Source organism: Molothrus aeneus, chromosome 12 (genome assembly GCF_037042795.1).
Source record: "Molothrus aeneus isolate 106 chromosome 12, BPBGC_Maene_1.0, whole genome shotgun sequence".
NCBI lineage: Eukaryota > Metazoa > Chordata > Aves > Passeriformes > Icteridae > Molothrus > Molothrus aeneus.
The window spans coordinates 13,568,845-13,589,869 of NC_089657.1; the positions used below are offsets into that span (position 1 = coordinate 13,568,845).

The following is a 21,025-nucleotide window of genomic DNA, read 5'->3' on the forward strand; positions in this document are numbered from 1 at the left end:
ATTTATTCAGTATAAATTATGTCAACATTAAAAAGAAATCAGTGCAAGCCTAACTTCCTGAATTCATATAAGGAAAAAACTGAAGCATTGTTCATTAGTATAAGCCCCCTTCTCCAGTATCATGAAAGCCAGTGAGTAACTTTCCAGACCCAACACTTTTGGGTAAATGCTTTAACATATAATTTTAAAAATTTAAAAAATAAATGCTTTATTTTGACAAATCATTATTAGTTTCACTAATTGATTCTAACATATTTTCTTCTCTGTCCAGAGAGCACAGATCCTCCCTGAAGCAGAGCCTAGTGCCTTTTAGGTAAGGCAGTTATTGATACCAGGTTTCTAAAAAGAGAAAATGCACATAAATTACCCTCTGCCCATGCCCAGACATTGGTATTTCAATTCAGCTGGAGCAACAGGGGAAGGAAGGAAGGTACCAAAAAGGCATGGATGAAAGAGAATTATTGTAGACTTCACAAGTTGATATGGTCCTTTTGTGCATTGCCCACTGCATCTCACTTTTCCACACATCAATCAACATTTCACCTTGGGCACTTCAAAGACAGTAATCAATTCTTTTCACAAAGCTCCACGGCGGGAGTGGACGTTTCCATGTTCAAACTAATTTGATCAGACACCACTGCAAATCAACCTGGGAAGAAAAACTTCCAAAACTGAGTCTGTTCAGAGCAAGTCTGTTCACTGGTACCAGCATGGTGCTGCTGTATGTGCACCTCTGAATGGCATTTAAGAGTTTATGTGATATTCACCCCAGGGCTTTACTAAGAGTAAAGGGCAGAAAGCCCAAGCTAAGAGATACAGATGTCACAGAATTGTGAAGCACAGGCTTCCATCTCCCCACACAGAGCACAGAAGCTGAGAGCATGTGTTGAATTTCAGGACCATGAAAATGTAACTCTGTGTGTGAGGGTGGCACTTGGGGCTGTGCTGAAGAGACCAGACTGCTGAGCCAGCTCTGAAATGCTTCAGTAGTCACAGAGCTTAGAGAGAAGCTGTGCCTCAGGCTATACAATGGAATCTCACTGGAAACAAGCTCTGGGAAAACAGGCAAGCACTAAAATTCTGGTTACAATATCAGCCTGGCTCTCAGAAGTGATCTGTGTGCTGTACAAACAGAAGGCAGAGCAGAGCTGTGATCTATCTCTGCATGGGCAGGAAAAGAGACATTAACCTTGTACTACAGCTTAAATTAAAATTCTTCTGATGCAGAACTGTGGTCACAAAACTATCTTGTGTCCATAATGTCTCCTGAAATACTCCAGTGAATCACACATATATGTCAACATCCTTTGTGAGAACAGACTGCACCATTCTCCACCACGTAGGAGATACATATATACACATATAGATAGATATATTTTTTCATTTATGTCTCTATACATATGTCTTTTCTCAGACATTCACTACTGATGAAAACAAAAATACACTTAAGATAAATAAGAGTATTTGAAATTGGAAAATCTGGGGTTTTTATTCAGTAGTTAAGTTTGAACTCTTTGCTCAATGACTTTTAATAAGTACAAAAAAATTCAGTTGATAACTAAGTCTTGCAAAGCTGTAGAAACAACTTAATTTCACTGTCAGCTGTATTAATGGGATGATGGTTTATCCCCTAGGAAGTGTTTCTCCATTATAAAACTGAGCAAGTAAAATAAGATTATATATTCAGTAAACTAGAAATGACAACAAAGGAAAAACCTCCCATTACTTTAAATCAACTTACATAAGCCTACTTCCCTTCTATTGCCAAGATAAATTGTCTTACTTTGTTCTTTTATTTTTTTTTTTAAGGCAAAATCAAACATACTTGTCAAGATCCATCTGATCTGATCCAAAAAAGAAATTATCCTTTCTCCAATCTACCTCTATTGGCACATGTCTGTCTCCTCCACCACATCTCAGAGATACTGTCCAGGGCTGCTAGATAGAGCCACATATGCTCACCCTTACCCTACTTCTGTCAAAATACCCAATGAGCAAAGTCAAACTTGGCTCATTCTACAAGGCATTTTTATTTTTAAAAACACTTAGAAAGGCTGTCTTTGGGTGTGTAATATTTTAGTCCAAAATATCGATCTTAGGCCAAATATGGAGGCAAAGACATTTTAAGATTTTATGAAATACAAGGGGGTTAGAAAAAATAATAATTTTATACGTGAAAAAGCTCTCAGGCATGGAAGTCTCTCTTCATTTCTAAATTTCTTACTAGGAAGAAAGTGTTGCACTGAGAAATAGAGTTTAAAGGCAAGGAGAAATGCTTGCTTCCTGATATTTTTGAATCGTTGAAAAGAAGAGAACCTGGGCTCTTCCCCTTTCTACAAACATAAAGCCTACCTTGTCATACAACCAAAGACCAACTGCAAATTCTCAAATCCAGGAGCTGTTTTCAGCTAATACTGAGACAATGGATTTCCCCTGGTGTTTCCTGGATTTTATGCAAAGCTACTGTAAGTGGATGAGATCCTGCTGTGTGTCACCTTTGGTACTGTACTGCTCTAGGCTTTGCTTTTCAACAGGTGCCATAAGAGCTGTGTCACCAAGACACACTGACCCTCACCTTGCCTTTGTTTTCATCTACATTCCTCTGAAAACCACATTTATCCAAGTATTCATAAGCCTCTTCCATGGAAAAACTGCTGAGTGAAAACTCAATAGCAGAAAATATGTCATTGCTGTCCACAAGTAGGAGTAAATATGAGGTGACAGATTTAAGAATAAAAACCCAAAAACTGGAGTAGGTTCTTCATCCAGACACAGCACATACTTTGGACAAAGAATATGGGATCTTGGTTACCTATATTCTCATACTAACAAAAGGTAAAATGCTACTCTATTTTTCTTTTATACACTGTCAACATCTGCAGCATCAGTTTTGAGTCTTCTTTTATCATTCCCTTGTGTACATAAATCCATTCTAGAATCTTACTCTCCCCAGTGGCAATCCTAAAACCAAGCTCCCCGTGGATGGTTGCCTGAAAGCCTGGCCCACATTTCAAGTGCTACTTTTTAATTCTATGTCACGTTCCTAGATTCTTCTAAATATACTACTGTCATCTCACAAAGTAATAAATCAAATTTTGAAGCCATACCAACTTTAAATTACTAATAATTTTTTTCATTAGTGCTAATGTCTTCTACAATAGCTGTTTAAAATATACTGATTGATAGAAAGTTGTATCTGAGTATCCTAAGAATGTGTAGCTGTGGAAGGGTACATGGAAGGTATGTCCAAGACAGCAGCACATCCCAGATAATTTACATTCTAAATTAATAGAAAGACATAAAAAATAAGACCTATGAAACTCATTTTGTGCCTCTATTGTAACCAGTACAAACTTTTTTAATAAGAGATCCCAGCAGCTGAATGAAACAGTGCCTTATTTACACCTAGACTCTGCCTTTGCATAGCCCAAACCAGATTCAGATTGATTCTGTACTTCCAAAAATTAAACTTTCCTTCTAACGTGAAAAACATGCCTTCATTCATCCCTTCTTTCTCCTCTATGAATATTTTTATATGACTAATTCACTAGGGACCTTTTCCCTGCTTTCTTTCAGAAATCTATACACAGTTGATAATTGCAAAATTTGTGGATGGAAGAACTACTGCTTGCCAAGACTGTTATCACAAGATGTCTTAATTAATTAATTATTAATTGTTTAAAAAGATAGTGCCTTGCAAATCCTGTGGCTATGGGCAATGAGCCTATGGGTAATGAGCACACTTTGTGTTCAAAGAGAAGAAATAGAATGCAGTGACAGACATAGATTTGATGTTTATCATATTTTCATTGTCTTGATTTCACCATAAATGTAATGAAATTTAGGTTTGCTCTGTATTTTCCAAACTTGAAGGTGTCCTTAGAATGAGAATTATTTAATCCTGTTGTTGCCATCAATATTTTTAAGCTTTTCTATGAAGAGGCTGAAAGAGCCAGAAGATAAATGAAGAATAGCAATATGTTTATGTGCCAAGGTTTTTAAGCCAACCTCATTTAGTGCCCAGTTTAGGGATTGTGCACTTCAGTGATTCCACAGCTGGGCAGCATCACTGTGATCATGGAAGCTGACCAGGCCAAACCTTTTCCCAAAGCTTCACTGAGGCCACAGTTGTGCAATTTGCAAATTAATGGAACCTGATTTCAGCCACATGATTTTTACAATCTTTGGCAGCCAGATTTTAGAGCCTGGTATTAGTAATTAGCTACAGAACAACTAATTAAGCCTTTAATCATCTCTTGAATAAGCTAAATGAACTGAGCTCCAGTGGTCTCAGTCCGTGGCACATTTGTTGATTCTTTGATGAGTCCTGTGACTCCTCTCTGAACCCATTGCAAATTATCAATATCTGTACAACTAAAAAAAACAAACTTAAGGAAAAAGTTTAGGAGCAGCTTACAAATAGGGTTCATTTTTTTTCCATGTTGACTCAAGAACCCTGTGTTTAACTATTCAGTGATCACACTTGTCTGTTTTCAACTGTGAGTTCTGGCTGTGGTTCTCCCTAGTAATTCAATAAAATAAAACATAACCTGGAAATGAACAGCAGGCTCTTCATAGAGAAACAGTATTCTGCAGACACTTGGTTGTAAACCTATCAATATCTACTGCTTGTACCCTCAGGTTAGGTTTAAATTAACTTGTTATCACCCCTCTGCATTACTGAACAGGGCAACAAAAAATTTAAGTATATAGTTCTCTGCTTGGTAAGAGAACGATTTCCAGACATTGACAGGCTCCAAACAAGATTATTATGTTCATGTGCAAGGAAAATGCCAGTAACAAACCAGATTTCTGCTGTTTGAATATATTAAAATGATTAAAAAATGCTTTTTTTTTCTGCAGCTGCATAAAGTGACAATTTTGGATGGTCTGAATTACACAAAGTAGAAACAGGAATCATCACAGAACTCCATCTTGCCCATAGCTACAGCAAATCCCTGTATGAGAGGCCAAGCCAAGATGTAGCCAGCCCTTTGGCCTTTAACTATAAGAAATCAGCATATAAAATGCATTCACTACATAGCATGAGCACATATCACACACCTGAAGGTTCTTTAGTTCTACTGCTCTCACTGACTACTCAGGATCATTTCCTTCTCCAGAAAAGCACGGTTGCCTGACCTCTATATTCCTTCCTTTTCTTTTTCCTCCTAAGCAATTCTGGAATGAATTAATTTATAGACAGGCTTGATGAAATAACTATTAGCACTTGCACAAAAAAAAGTCATTTGGTATCTTTAAAAGCTTTAAGCATTTTCCAAGTCTTTTCAAAATATCCTGCATTAATCATTTCACAACCTTTCAAATATTCTCTAGGAAGATTTATTTTTCATCCCTGGTTTAAGACTATTGTAGGAGTTTTGGCTTCTCAGGATTCTCAAGTCAGAATCCTAACTTTGAAAAGAAGCTGCCATATCCACTGCTTCTCTTACCAGACCAACTTAGCTGAATTAATTTGCCTTATTACACAATATCCTTGCATGAATTACCACAACTGCTAGCCTGGAATGTATTAAGATTGCTAGCCTGGAATGTATTAAGACATTAAAAGACATTTAATGTCCTTTTAGATGTCTTTTAGTATAGTTAAAGCACAGAAGAGGAACCAGCCAAGGAGACAAGGCAGCTTTCTAGAGACCAATGACAAATATACTGTAGATACTGTTAGGAAACTTTGGCACTTCCCTTCTAATTTTCTTCTTTTATTACTGGCTTGAAAAAAATAAATAGGTGCTGCATAAACACTGCAAAAATACAAATTCCTGCTGTCTGATTAAAGGGAAGTGGCAAAAGGAAAATGAGTAAATGTACATCTGAGTTTAGTTTACATTCCAAATTTTTAGACCAAAGTCCATCACTTCTAACACCTAATGTTGCTGTTTGTACAATGTGCACTTGCATCCAATAGGGGAACAGAAATTATTCCTTCTAAATACTATCTGAAAAATCAGAGCATAGTTTGTGTATAGAGCTAGAATAGCACACATACTGCTAGAAATGTTCTCAGAAGTTTGAGAGCGTGAATCTAATAAAGCATTTCCCTCCACCTATCCTATATCTTTCAAAGACAATTCTAAATCTCAGCAAGGATAGAATTAAACTGGTGACAATGTAAGCTCTGTTGAAATGATTTGAAGATTCTGGAAAATAATTCACTGGAATAAAAATATTCTGCCATACTCTATGACAGAACTCATGCAAACCTCATATGCAAATCATTAACCTCATTAAACTGCCACAAAACAAAAGATATTACAGAACTGTTACACTTAAAAACATTTTTTCCTAGAAAATTTCAGTATTATTGCCAACTGGAAAACACAGATAATACACAGTTAATCAATAGCTTCATTTTTAAGCTAGAGTGTGCTTTTGTTTGGCTAGTGGAATGATGAAATAAAGCAGCTTTTTTCTTACCCTTGTTGTACATGTTGGTGGGTACTTGGACATCACTCAGACTGATGTTCACAGGCAAGTTGTTGAAGTGGTCATTTGGCACCAGGATGAACTCCTTCCCCAGCTCCAGATAATTCCCTTCTTCATCTCGTTCGTTTATGAGCACAGCGTTGAAGTATTCATACTGCAACAGAAACCCACATTCCCTATTCAGAACACACATTCAGCATCAAAATGAGGTTTGAATGGTTTAGAACATCTATCAATTCACTGATTAACATGTCCTGCTAGAACAAGAAGTTTTTGTCCTCTCTCAGATTCCCTTTATACTCTTCATACAGGTACATTTATGAAAACAGATTTATCAATACATCTCAAGAAAACCCCATATTGGTTCAGTTCTCTGGCTGCCCTGAAAATATTAAGGGCAGTCCAAGAAAAGATCTAATCATAAACAATATTTGTACTATTTTTAATACAAAGCTTTCTAAATTTAAATATTTTTCTGGATTATTACTTAATTATGAGTTCTGTTTAGCTTACTTGAACCAGATCAAGAACTGCTGTCAGTGCTGAACTTAGTCCCTGACAAATTAAAAGTGTTTTTACTTCTCGGGAGTATTAACTACAGCTGTAGATATGTACTCAGTGTGTACTGACTGACATTTCCTAAAATTATTTGCTTTATACTGAATTTTAGGAATGCACATCATAGCTGGCCTTCTAAAATATGCATACTTTAATCTCAATATATAAGCTTAATAGTGACTTATTTTGAACAAGAAATAATTGTCTGCCTGTTAAAGATTCCTGAAGAGTATTTGGCCTATTTTGTACAGAACTATAACCAGACAAGCAAAAGCAATTTAGATAAAATTATTGATATCTTTATGACCTAGTTTAACCAGAAATTTTACTAAGCTTTGAAAGCAACAAACAGTACAGCCTATTTTTTAACCTCTTAAATACATTAACCCTTGGCAACACTTTGTGATGTGCTTCCTAATTGGAGGAGGCCAAAGTTTAGTGTCTTCGAAGAATCACATTAATTTAAATATGAGTTCCTGCCCTAATATCCATTTGAGAGTAAATGCATATAATATTTAAACAGAAATCTATGTTTATTTGAGGATAAAGTATTCTGTACTATAATATGCAGTGATATACTGTTCGTCTTGAACTGAACTTAAGGCATGTGCCATGGAATAATTTCTACAGAAATTCACATATGGACTTGGTAATTTCAAGGATGTAAATTTTATTTGCCCATGACTTTTATAATACTTTGTAAATGGAAGGAAAAATGGAAAAATTTCAAATAAGGGTGTCAGTATGTACTTGAAATACACTCTAAACAAGCATTATTTAATTTCATTCTGTGGATTATTCCCTTTTCCAAAGAAGTTAATTACTAGGCAACCTTTTTCATCAAGTTCTGTAAGTGGCAAGGCTAGCCAAATACCAAAATCTGCTATATTAAAAAAAAAAAAAAAGGGAAAAAAGAAACCACTTATTTTACAATTAAGGATATTTAGGACTGATTTTTTTCTTCAGTTGATTTAGTATTCATTGATTTATTGGTCTGAGTCTGTATATTTCTCTGAGTCTGTATTTGCTCTTCTCAATTCTACCAGTGTATACACAAAAATATGATTTATGTTTGGGGTTTTTTAAAAGCAAATTGTAGCATAGAGTAGTCCTTATATTATTGCAGATTATAGATTATTAATGTTTTCCTGCTTAGTTTGGTTTTTTTTCTGTTTGATTGGGGTGGGGGGGCTGTCTTTGGCTTGTTGAGGGTTTTTTTGCAAGTGAGAAGCCTACAAAAATAGCATATTTCAGACAGTCCTGCAAGTCCTAAGGATTATTCAGTAATGTATGCAGCTCAAAAATAGTACTGAAAAAGATGAGCATTTAAGCAGAGCTGTTATACAATGGCTTCTTTCGGGCTCTTCCTTTCCAAGGAAATTATTGAGTGTGACAGCTGAAAGGTGATAGAAAGAATATTAGAAATTGAAGAAAAAATATGAAAGTAAATCCATCTGGCATTCTGACACTGCATTTGAGATAAAGCCCAAGGGAAAGAGGATAAAATCCTGTTTGCTGACAACACAAATACTCTACCTAAGCTCTTTGAGAAAATTACTTCAATTTAATCTTGTCAATGGAGGTCAGTCTTTGATATAACCTTAACTAGGTGAGTTCTGAGCGCACTCAATATAACACACCAGAAAGTTATTAGTCTAATAAATAACAAGGTCATTATCCAGGTTAGGAGCAGACTCAGCTCTACTGTGACTTGTCCAACATTTGAGTTTACTCCAACCTTACCTAGAGACCTGCAGGTGAGAGAGGAAATCTTCATGTCAGCTGTTACATGAACCATTAGAACTAAAAATCAGCTCTTTGGCTTTGATGCATTTAGATTTGCTCAAGTAAATACATTGAGGTTTCCTGTTCGTATGTTCCTTTGCAGTATCTGCATCATTCTGCATGTTTGATATGACATTTTGAAAGCCCACACTGTATCATAATAATAAGAAAAGGCAAATTGAAATCTCAGTTTTCAGTTTTACCCCTGTAAAGTTTTCCTAGTGCAAGCCAATATAAAGGGATCAGTCCAGAACAAGCACTGGACCATTCTGCCCCAGCAGAGAGCTGCCCACGTTTGAGACACCCCAAATAATCCCATTGCTGACAGTCTGCAGAACCCTGAGCTGCTCTGCCATCCCCTGTAACCACAGGAGACAAAGACTTATGGGGCTGTTACAGAACTGATCACAAAACTGCTTTACAGCATCATTCATGCTGACAGGCAAAAGCAAGTTTGTTTTAAACAAAGATATCTTCATCCACAATGAAAACACGTGTGCTGTGCGCTCACTGAGGATGGCTGCCAAAGATTCATGTTAATTATGACAAAAAATAACTTGTTCAAAATATATAATAGTAAAACCAGGGAAGTGCAAAGTTTGTGGCCTGCAATGAGAACCACAGGAGCAGGTTGGAGGCAAGAAGTGATCTGCAAGGTAAGAAGGAAATTTCTTCAAAGTTCTCTATTCCAGCTTAGCCACTTATTTTGGCATGATGTCTCAGCTAAACAAGCATCTTAACAATGGATACTTGTCTGAAACAAAACTTCAGTAATTTAGGTGCAGTATTGAAAAATATTGCACAAATCTCACATAATTGCAGTGTTGTACAAGACTGATATTCTATATTGCCTTTTACATTTATTATTCTGTAAATAGATATCCAGCTATGCCTAAATATTTTATCAAGTATTTTTTATCATTGTAAACAGCATATTTATTTAAACATAAATGTTTACTATTAAACTTAAATTATAAATTATAATGGAAACCGCCTTTGCAACTTAGAGAGTATTTGGCTTAAGAGCAAACAAATATCACTTTTTATCACTCCATTTCAAAATGAAGTGGTTTGGTTTTTAACTGCATGAAAGAAGACAAGCCACAATATTAGGTTGCTCTATTTTTTTCCTACACTATAGAAATTTTTACCAAGACAGCAAAAAAAAGTCTCATTCACAGAGCAATGAGGACCAGAAAGGTGTAAATAGGAATGATTTGCACTAATGAGCCAACATTAGAGCAATATTTGGATTACACTGATAATTCTTAGCTACTCGAGAACCATTTTCACAGTGTTTCTGTAACTTTGCAGCTCATCTGAAGAGAAAGCTAAATGTATCCGAAAGATATTAAATTAAGGAAAGTTTATGGCATTTGCCTTGAACCTCAAAAGGCTAGAGCATCAGAGAAAATGAAGTAGCAGCAAATAATGTGGAAAATTAAGGGGAAAGCAAAACCTACCATGAAATAGCACAGACAGCTAGAAATGCACAGTATTTGAAACATCTATAACAAAATAGCTATTATCATCAGAGTTTAAACAAAAAAGACAAAATGTTCATTTTCTCAAGACTGACAAATAAGAGACACCTCTAAGGAGCCCAGAAAGGTTCATGATATGTGAAAAGCAAAATGAGGAAATTGATCCATTCTGAGGGAGGCTGTCCTACTGACAACACACTGGAGGCAGCAATGCCCATTTTGGTACTTGAGTTAAAGAAGAGACAAACATCTGAATGCATCTCTCTTTCTAAGGCACAAAAAAATCTCTTCTGGCACTTGTCCAGTAAGGGAATCTATGTTTTCAAGCATATGATTAAAGCTCCTGTATTCAATAACTTGGTCTGTTTAGCAAGCATATAAGGTCATAAAAGCAAAGAGCCTCATTCAATAAAAACTTCTGAATTTTAAAAAGCTTTTATGTTTGAGAAAACAGCATCTCTTGTTGTAAGACACAATCTTCATAATTTCCAATTATTCTCTAAAGATTCCTCCTTGCTCCTCTGTAGGAACATCCAGCACTTTTTTCCCCTCTTTTTTATGTCTTTATTCAGCAGCAAGGCTCAAAAAACACCTGGGATTTGAAAAGTTGTATTCAGTCCCACTTTAATTATGAAAATAGTACAGAAACATTACTTGCATCCTTGAAAAAAAACTGATCTGTTTTCTACACAATCAAATTAAGATGACCTTCCCCCAGGCTATACATTCCGTCCCAATATGATTACCCTATTAAAATTGCCATAAAAGAGGAGAAATAAATAATAATTCATTATATTATAAAACCTATTGTAGCAGTAAATTGATAAGACATCAAGGTCTCAGACTTGTAAGGATTAACTGATTCACTGAATGTACAAATTATTCTGATGGCTGTTTTAAATCATCCATTAAAGTTAAAAAACATCACTTTAGGTTACAAGTTTCAGATGAAGCCTCCTTTTGCTTTACAGATAAATAACTTCAAAAATATTTACTTTTACATGCAAAAGTTCTCGAGTCCCTTCTTTGTCACAAGACTGAACAAAAACTCTTTGTTCACTAAAATTTAGTAAATAAAACAAGGAAGGAGAAAACACTTACGCAACAGGCTTTTAGTGTAATATTTTGAACACTTTGACAAGCCTTACTGGATAGCTATCTTTTTTTTTTTTTTTTAGAAGAGCAAATATTCAGTGTGCTCATTTTCATACACATAAAAAACCTCTAAGGAATACTTTCTGCTAAAGACCAAAACAAATCCCTACTCTGAGGACATGCTAATTTTTCCCTTCTCCCAGTGCGTGTAGGTTAAAAAGATTCCAGTTGCGTGGAACAGTGAGTTCAGAGCCAGGGACCATGATCCTAGAGATGCAGCAATCCATGGAATAAATGTAATGAAAATTTCTAGAGCAACATTAAACAAGACTTTCATGACTTAAGTGAATCATCTTGCAACCAGAGCACAATGATTGTAGGGTCTGTGCATTTGTGGAGGCTGAGCATTTCAAGCACACAGAATCATCCCCAATCTCAGAGAGCCTGCAGCCCAGCCAATGACCAGGCAAAACCTGCAGCCCAGTCACTGTCCAACACTGGGACAAGGTGAAAAGGCAAAAATCCCCACCTGGCAAATCCAGCAGTAGGGCAGTGTGGCCCTGGGCTAAGGCTTGTAATTTCCTGCACACACTGCTGGGTGAACAGGACAGGAACATTGCTGGGGCTGGGGCAGCTCCTTCTCAGCTCCTCCTGCTCTTCCACCTTGGCCCCAGCACAGCAGAGCTCCCTGGGCTCTGCTCTGCAGCTGAGGATGCTTCTTCCCATTCCTGATGGACATGGACAAGGGTCTACACTTACTGCTCCAATTCAGAAACAGACCATTAGAAGTGGCTCGATTTTCTTACTAATAAACATGAGAGGTTTGTTGGGCTTTATTTAAACAATACTTTGGAAGCAGCAGCAATTAGCCTAAAACTTGTCACTCTAAAAGGACAAACTTTGCAAGACCAAAGAAAACAAGAGAAGACTAACAGCTACTTCTGAAGGCTTGAGGATGCTAAAACATTTTTGAACACATACTTGTATCAAGCTTACAATTACTTCCATCCTGCAGCAGGGTTGATCCTCCCTTTTCAAACTAGGAAAAGCAAGATAAAACATTACACAGTAAGCCATTATTAGATTCATAATATTTTCAGAGCATTAAAAGCCTTCACTATGTCTCATTTTATTTTTAGGTTAGAAGTAGTATTCTACTAATATAGGTGTGGCCAAATCACAGATGCAGAATACTTAGATTAAGCAAAACATGCCAACAGGTTGTCAGGATGCCTTTCTTCTAAATTCCACTAGCTCAAATATTCCCCAAACGAGTTTTATGGGGCTGACCTTTTCAGACAAATTATACCATATGTATATCCTAACAGATGCAAAAAAAACCTGCTAGATTTTAATTCATTTTAATACCATTTTTATTACTAGCTAGAATCACAGGATTTCTTCATTTCTCTTGAAAGCCCTACAGCTAATACCAAGCTAATGAACAACAAGCAGGACCAACAACTTCTGCAAAATAATTCTGTAAAAGAGAAGAGCAAAATGGCAGACTTGCTTCAAATTCAAAGCACTAATATATTCTGATGTTTTTCATTTTACCATGAGGTAACCAGTGAGTGGTGCTCAATATAGAACATTAAAAAAATACCATCCATACAGTTTAAAACGTGCTGTAGAGATAGAAAAGCAAACTATTTCCTAAACAGATAAGATGAAAACTTTTAAAGTGAAATCAGTGTCGTTCTGTGCATATTCAGCTCATCTGACACATTCAGGTTGATGACAACCTCAAGGCTGCTTCCAATTATCGGCAGAGACGTTATGTGACTTCTCTGTGCCTTTCTACAATCACATGCCCTAAGTGCCTCATTCCTACTTCCAAGCAGGAAGAAAAAAATATTTCTTGAGCTCTGCATCATCTCTGTGTCCCATGAGAAGCAACTTTAACCCAGACTCCTCAGTCTAAAGCAGTGAGCATGTACTGCTGCTCTGTGCAGCCTCCCCAGCATGCTCAGGGACAGGACAGCCTGTCTGTAACCTTGGGCTGGGCTGGGGGCTCAGAACTGCTCCCAAAAATACAGAAAGCAACAAGCAGTTCTGATCCAGCAGTCAACATTTGAACACTAACCGTGGCCCTGAATGATGAATTAAACATGTACTTTACCAGATTTATTTTTTTCAGACCAACAGGGGATAATCAAAATAATTAAATAGTGAAGAACTAGAACAGAACAGAATTTCATAGGGCTCACCACAATCCCATCTTTGTTTTGTTACTTCCAACCACCCACCAACACACAGGAGGTTAAATTAATATTATTGACTACAAAAAGGAAAGCAAAAGAACACGTGCAACATTATTGAATTTATATGGGGGTAAAGTGAGAGATGAGATGTTGAGCAACTGAACATATACAAATCCTCTTCAAATGATTAATGACTCTCTCAAGCCATATAGAAATTTGGTCAGCTAAGCCCACAGTTGAAATAACAAAACCATGATGATGAGTTAATTTAATAAAAGAAACACATGTCTCTAGAGTAAAGGGGGAAGGACAATGGCATCTATTTTATTCATAAAATAAGTTTGAAGTGTTTAAAATAATCTCACAGGGTATCACAGAGTATGCACATACACTTCTCTGATTCTCTACAATTTTGCTTTGTACTGATTGTACAAATAAAGTTTAAAAAAAGAAGCAAAGAAAATACTTTTTCATGTCACACACTAAGTTTTTTCTTGACTCCATTCAGCAAGTGTGAGTCCTAGATACAGAAATTCAGAATCCACATAAACCAGCTGAGGCAGGTTTACATCAAATTTGAGTTTTTATTTGCCCTAGGGGGAGAGCTGGGAGACAAAGGACCTTGGAAAGAGGGGTAAGTTAAGAACCTGGATATTGAAAAATATCTGTGTAGGTAAAATGAACATCTGCACACTATTCCCATCCTGAACTTGTGAGAATAAGTGAGTGGTAGAGCCCAAGAGTTAAGTTTATGAAATACAAAAACTGTATCTTTTATGTTTTCAACTTCTAACCATTTTTCACATCAAGCAAAGACAGGCCAACAATGATAAATATAACAGCAGCAATAGAAGAACATATTACATAAACTGAATTTGTCAGAGCAACATCATGAAACTATCTGGAGTCTGGACAACTATTTCTTCACTATATTAAATTCTCAGATACTCACAGAACAATTTACTGGGATACTCAGTGAGCTGTGGACTGTGTTGCTATTGGAATCCTACACACAGCTTCAGGGTTATGGTTAAATCAGAGCACAGAGGGACACTAAGAATGCAACTGCAGAGAGGACTGAGATTTTCAGAAACACTACCACCATTTCCATGTTCCAGCTCTAGCTCGTGTGGCAATTTTATCTATTCTAAATTAAAACAGATAAACACTTGTAGAAAAGCTGATCAGGCAAATTAAGTCAACCAGAGGCAAATTCCTAGTTTGGAATCCATCTGGGGGGGTGGATAATTGGTGGTTTTATGAATCATCTGCCCCACAATCCAGCTCGTTGCTCTGTCTTGTTTACAATCATGAGGAGTTTCAGTTCAAGATGCAGGAGAGATAACATCTCCCAGAGACTCTGAAGAATCCAAGAAATATTCCTAAGATGGGCTTTGCATGAAACATCTGCAGAGAGCTGGGGACGCCCCCAGCAGCCAGGGGCAGCCCAGACTGGGTACATCTTGTATTTGTGCATTTCCCTCAGCTCAGCAGGAAAGATCACACACACAGGGGCCTCTCAGCCATCTAAACAGTTTAAAAAAAAAATTTTTAGCTCTCTCCAGTTACTCTCTCTAAACATCCTAATTTCCTATTTCACTGCTCCTTCCTGTCTCTCTAGTAAAGGATAAATTGAAAATAACAAGAGAAAATACAGTATCATTCAGTCACAAATGAGTCTGAAGTGCTCATCTAACAAAAACCATGAAGAAGCCCTCATTCCTACCAGATGTTTATCAGAGATCCTGCATCTTTTGTTCAGGACATCATCTGAACAATGATATTTTTAAGGGCAAATAGCATTTTTTTCTTAATCTTCTTAATGGAAAAGATTATATACAGATATATAAATTCCTCTGCATTTGTCTACATTGAAGGAGAAGAGATGAACATAAAATATTATATAAATTTGTTAATTATGCTTGGCAGGAAAATCCTCAATTGCCTTTAAAAAGTTATTGCAGGAATAAAGATTAGTGCTAATATAATATACTCCCTTATAAAAAGGATTTATCAGTTTTGAATATGTTGGCCCTGAGCTTATTGCCACAGCTAAAGCAATATTAATAAAAATATAAACATATTTACTGTTTGTAATGGTTATTTTCATGGATAACTAGTACATTTAATGTATTTTACTCCCATGCTTGCTTCATTTTAAGTCTGTGACAAAATATACCTGTATTGCCAATAGCCTTTTCCAGGTCATAAGCCATCTGTAACCACTGCAATTCAGTGTCATCTTGAACAAAAGGCTTAGCCAACAGGAAAAGGTATTTGGAATAATGAGAAATTTGTGAAGCTGACCCAGAGGTTATTAATTCAGGCTTCCTGGACATAAGTTCACTGCACAGATGATTTACTCTGTAGATTCCAAGGGAGAAATTACAGTAGATATTGTTGCAAAAGCCTCCAAGTGCCAGAAAAAAAGATCCTCCCTCCTAAATAAGGTGCCATGAAAGCACTTCATTAAGCAATAGCTTGTCATTAGCTGTTTTTTTGAAATAATATATGGCATGACTGGACCACACAGGGATCTGAACAACAATTCCTACAACGTATCATGGAGAAACCCTGAAATGTAACACACATCTCAGCCATTTACTGATCTGTACTTTAAACAAACACAGAGACCTAAAACAGACTTATAAACTTTAGTGACATAAATATTTTCAAAGACAGAAAGGCTTATGCTAATGGATACCATTCAAAATGCCTAATGTAACACACATCATCCAGAAACAGAAATATGCCATGAATAAATCCTCAGCAAACATTCAGGTACTCAGAGCACAAATATGAGCTTAGTTCTACCTGAGCTATATGCTGACACTGAAAATTTGCAGGGTTTGTTTATAGTAAAGCTGATTGGAAATAATGAAATGTCATCCCTGAAATATCTCTAATTCCCATTCCGAATATTACTGTATTTAGAAAGAATTTTACAACAGGAAGACTTATTATTAATACAAGATTATTTTCTAATCAGAAGAATGTCTCTACTTATGTATATCCTGTACTTTAACTGCTTTACAAATGACTTGCATATTTGTCAGCATCTTGGGTTCAGTTTGACAGTGACAAGCCATAAATACTTGAAGGAAATGAGACACATTTGACTAAAAAAAGCTTCTCATCTCTGTTACAGCTATGCAGAGACTTTGATGTGAATGGTGGGTGCTGCAGCTGAAAACAATAGCTGTCCATTTATCTTGGAGCATATACATGACTAAGAGGCTAATCTGATACAACACCACTTTTATGTACAGAAGAATTAGGAGGGTTTGCATCTGCACATTTTAATACCCACTCCCCAAATCCTGTGTGTGACTGTGCCAGAGAAGGTGAAATAAGTCTGGTTTTTAGTGCTTCTCTGTAGCAGTTGTTCTGGCAGAGTTCAGCTCCCAGGCTCTCCTGTGAGCAGTGGCCAAAGAGAAAATCACCTGCCTGCTCTGCACCAAGGACATTTAGAGAGAGATCCCAGTGCTGAGGGTCACACAACACTGGCATCATCCAAAGTTCAGATGTTAAGTTGGGTTTTCTCCTACCTGAGCCTCACAGTAACTACTGAAAGGCAGGACTCAGGCAAATACTAACAAATAGCAAAAAAGAAAACAGCCCTGAAAATACAGCCAGCTTTATGATTCTCCATGGAAAGCAGCAAGATTAATTCAATTATGTTTTTCCCAATTAGCTCTGATAGTCTTGTTTCTCAAATCTTTAGAGTAATTCCAGAGACAGCCTTTGTACACCTCATCACACTGGGCAGATCTGCTGAAGTGCTGCAAGATGACAGGTGAGGAGATTCATTCTTTCTACTTTTCTTCAATCTACTTTATAACAAATTCAGAGGAAACTGGAGTAGTAAATGTATCTATCACCAGGCTGCTAGAAGTAAAAAAATCAGAATAAAAATGAGAAACTTACTTTACACCAGCCTCATTGGAGTCTTACTAATTGTGTCTCTGCTATTAACTGCAATTTAGTAGGTTAATGAAGTTGGGAAATTTTAATCTTGTTTCTGAAACTCAAAATTTTTTCCTCCCACTTCAATTTTTCCTTCTCCCAAAAGCAAATTCTTTTACTTCAAACCAGAAAATCAAGCTTATCTATGTCTTTCTGCAACAAAATCTTGCTGAAACTTATGCAGTTTTTCATTAGATACTGTTCTTTAATCACTTTGTTAGAAGTGCAGGGAAAAAAAAACAACAAACCAAAAATCAGCATTATATATATATTTATATATATATATATAAAAATATATATAATGAGAGAGATCAGTCTTGATTCCTAAGCTGCAAGATGGGAATTATCACATTTGTCATACCCGCAGAGCTGAAACTGCCTGATGAAAAATCCCCACGGCATTGCCTGCCCCTCAGAGCATCTCTGGTACTTCTGTGCCCTCTGAAGTATCTGTCCCAGCTGAGCAGCACAGAGCAGCACTCCAGAGTCCCTGCCCAGCTCCCCACAGGCCACTCTGACCCAGAGCAGCTCAAACTGCCCACACCTGAGTGCAGCACCTGCCCCTCCTGATCCCAGCACTTCAGCTCCCTACCGGGTTCCCTGTGGATCAAACCTTCCCACACTAATTCCAGGCAACAGCAATCCTAGCAACATGAAGAATTTAACTTTCTCAGATTTACCTCCTGAAATAATTTCACCTCTGTAGTCAGGCCATGCTACTCTTTTCAACAGCAACAAAATAATTACACCTGCCTGTATCTCAAAGCCTGGAGAAACTCTTCATTTGGCCTCATGGTCACAGGCAAGATAATCAGGGCATCATTAATTCAGAATGATTAGACAGTTTCCTTACGTGCTGTTGGTATGTATGAATTTTTCCCACTTGTGTGGATCCAGATCTTTTAGCATCCTAGAATAGCTAAAAAACCCCAACCTTACGTTTTACATTTTCTATCAAGCCAAAAGCTGAAGCATCCCCATGAGTCACAGAGCTTGAGTAGCTGGGGACAATCAAGTGTTGAAATTATAAACATCAAAAGGCTGTGATTCACTGAAATCAAGCACCTGGTTTTCATTTATTTATATTAAGCTTCCACATTTCTGAGACATGGTTTCACCCAACTGCTTCCCTAGGAGTGTAAATCACCATCAAAGTACAGAAGAGTAAATCTGCAGAACATAACTGGGTTTGAAGATGACGCACAGCAAACAGTTGCAAAAGCACATCGAGGGATTCATTGTTAGAGCTGCTCCAGTCTTGGAAGCATCTCCACATTTTTCCACAGTTTATGCAGGAATTCAGAATGTTGCAAGTATATAATTAGTATTAGATGTGATTAATTCATAGTGTGGGAAAATACAGAAAGAACTGAAATAGAGCTTTGTGAATCTCCTTTCTCTCCACCCAAACTGCAATCAAGCACATGCCTATTGACTCTCTGAACATACTGCCAGAACCCAATTTTGGAGCTGGCATTTTTCTCCTCTGGCTGTAATACTGAATGTTTCATTTTTCAATGTCACACTATTTACCATGCACATATTTTAGCCATATCATTTCACAGTATGGTTCTGGGGATGCTTGGCTCGCAGCTTCTTCCTACCTATTTTCCTTCATTCTCTTTTCTTTCTCACCAGAGTGTTTGCCAACTCTTATCTGTCTATATTTGTAAAATAAGAACAAGCTATTATCAGTCCTTTGAAAGGCACATAGTACAGACTTCTAGGAAAAAAATCTGCAGGTTTCATCTGCATGGTTTGAGAAGAACCAGTTTTGATTTCTACCCTGGCTCACTCTGGATTTTTGCACTCAGCTATGCGTCAGGATCAGAGCTTCCAAGTTTACTTGTCATGCTGAAAACATGAAACCCAAACCATTTTAGAGTTTGATACACAACAATAAATCAATCCTCAGACTACCACCATGAGGCTCAAATTTGCTTGAGGAGTTCTGTGAACCTTAGCAAAAATCTGATGGAAATTTAGCTTTTAATGATAGCTGAAGTCCATCAGTGCTTGGCATGGCTCCACAAGTTCTAACATAAGGTTTGGAAAGGGCTGGCAAGCACAGTCCCTCACTGGTGTTTACTTACCTGCAATCAGCAAGAATAATACATTCCTAATGTATGCTCAGTTTCTGAATTTGGTGTGCATTTCACCACACTAAAATTAAATTTAAGTGAAAGCAAGATGACAGAGGGGAAAAGTGATACAGGGAATAAAGCATGGGAAAAGGAATTATTACTTTAGTTCTTCCCTGCCCAAAATTCCACATGCCTCCTGAAAAGATAAGTGAAATGGAAAAAATAAATGCCTGGGTGACTCAAATATTTAATTCTTATTCTCAAACCTTACATTTGGCTTTAAATTCGGTGTGACCTCTGTTGTGATCAAGTCTAACTATGCTGTACAGCATAAGCCAGGGCAGCAACTCTCTTAATACAGGGACTGAAAAAAGTGAGCTGGAAGCTGTTACCTTGACTACACAGGACTGTGCCCAAGTTAATTAGAATTATTATCAGAGAGCCTTTGACCTCAGAGGCAGCCTTATCCTACACAGATCACCTGCTATCAAAACCCCAGCCAGCAGCTTCCTCATGGCCCTGGGGCTGACCACACAGACCACAAAGGATGTCAGAGAAACCCTGGATTCATGTTTTTCTGATCATGTTACCCAGCAGTAAGTTACAAGGGTCCCTTTAAAGTGTCCTGAGCTGCCCATTTCTTACTGTGATTCACTAAAAAGAAGCATTCCATACATTGAGAACAGAAAAAAACATGAATAAACAAATTATATTGTAAATGACATAACACTAAAAGTGCTCATAATACATTCCTCGTTCTAATCATAATTTCCTACTCTGATAATAACTATCATTATGTTGATTTTAATGTAAACTCTCCCTAATCCCTTTCTAACAAGGTTATTATTTTTGTCAGCTAAAAAATATAAAGATCATTGATTATATCCATAAGCTCATTGATTATTTTATTGTTGTCATTCTGTAGTAACTATTTTTCAATGAGGTTCAACATATGTAGGGATCTAAACACCGAAAATAAAATCTCTCTTAACCACACTTTATATTTTTAGTCCATATTTATCTGGCACTTAAGTTATATACCTACACTAATGGGGGAATAAACCTCCTTGTCCCAGGATTTACTCAAAAAAACATGTCACGTACACTCTCTTCTCTTAAATTCAGTGGTTTTTTACTTTTTCAGTTTTATTTATAAAAGGTTATGCTTACTGCAAATTCTGTTCTGGAACAGACTTTATTAGATTAAAACTAATTTCCTTCAAAATGTCTGCCCTTCTACATCTGAGGAAAGCATCCTGACTTAATATTGGAAGAGAAGGAAAAAAGCCTTACTTAATTAGGGGGGAAAATATGCACAGAGCCCCCACCACGACATCAGACACCCTCTTATCCCCGTATGGCACAGTCCTCTCCCACTCTGGGGCTCCCTACAAGCTGTGCC

The 21,025-nt window shown here is 36.9% G+C and overlaps 1 protein-coding gene across 3 annotated transcripts in view; it reads right to left on the minus strand.

The window, feature by feature from the left end:
- Nucleotides 1-21,025, minus strand: part of CACNA2D3 (calcium voltage-gated channel auxiliary subunit alpha2delta 3) — a 388,352-nt gene that overhangs the window by 227,494 nt on the left and 139,833 nt on the right. For all 3 annotated transcript variants that reach the window (XR_010784371.1, XM_066557980.1, XM_066557979.1), the window contains exon 5: nt 6,439-6,601. Coding sequence is in view for 2 of the 3 variants with exons in the window: in XM_066557980.1 (XP_066414077.1) it covers nt 6,439-6,601 (163 nt within the window). In the remaining variant the exon portion in view is untranslated. The remainder of the gene's footprint in view (nt 1-6,438; nt 6,602-21,025) is intronic.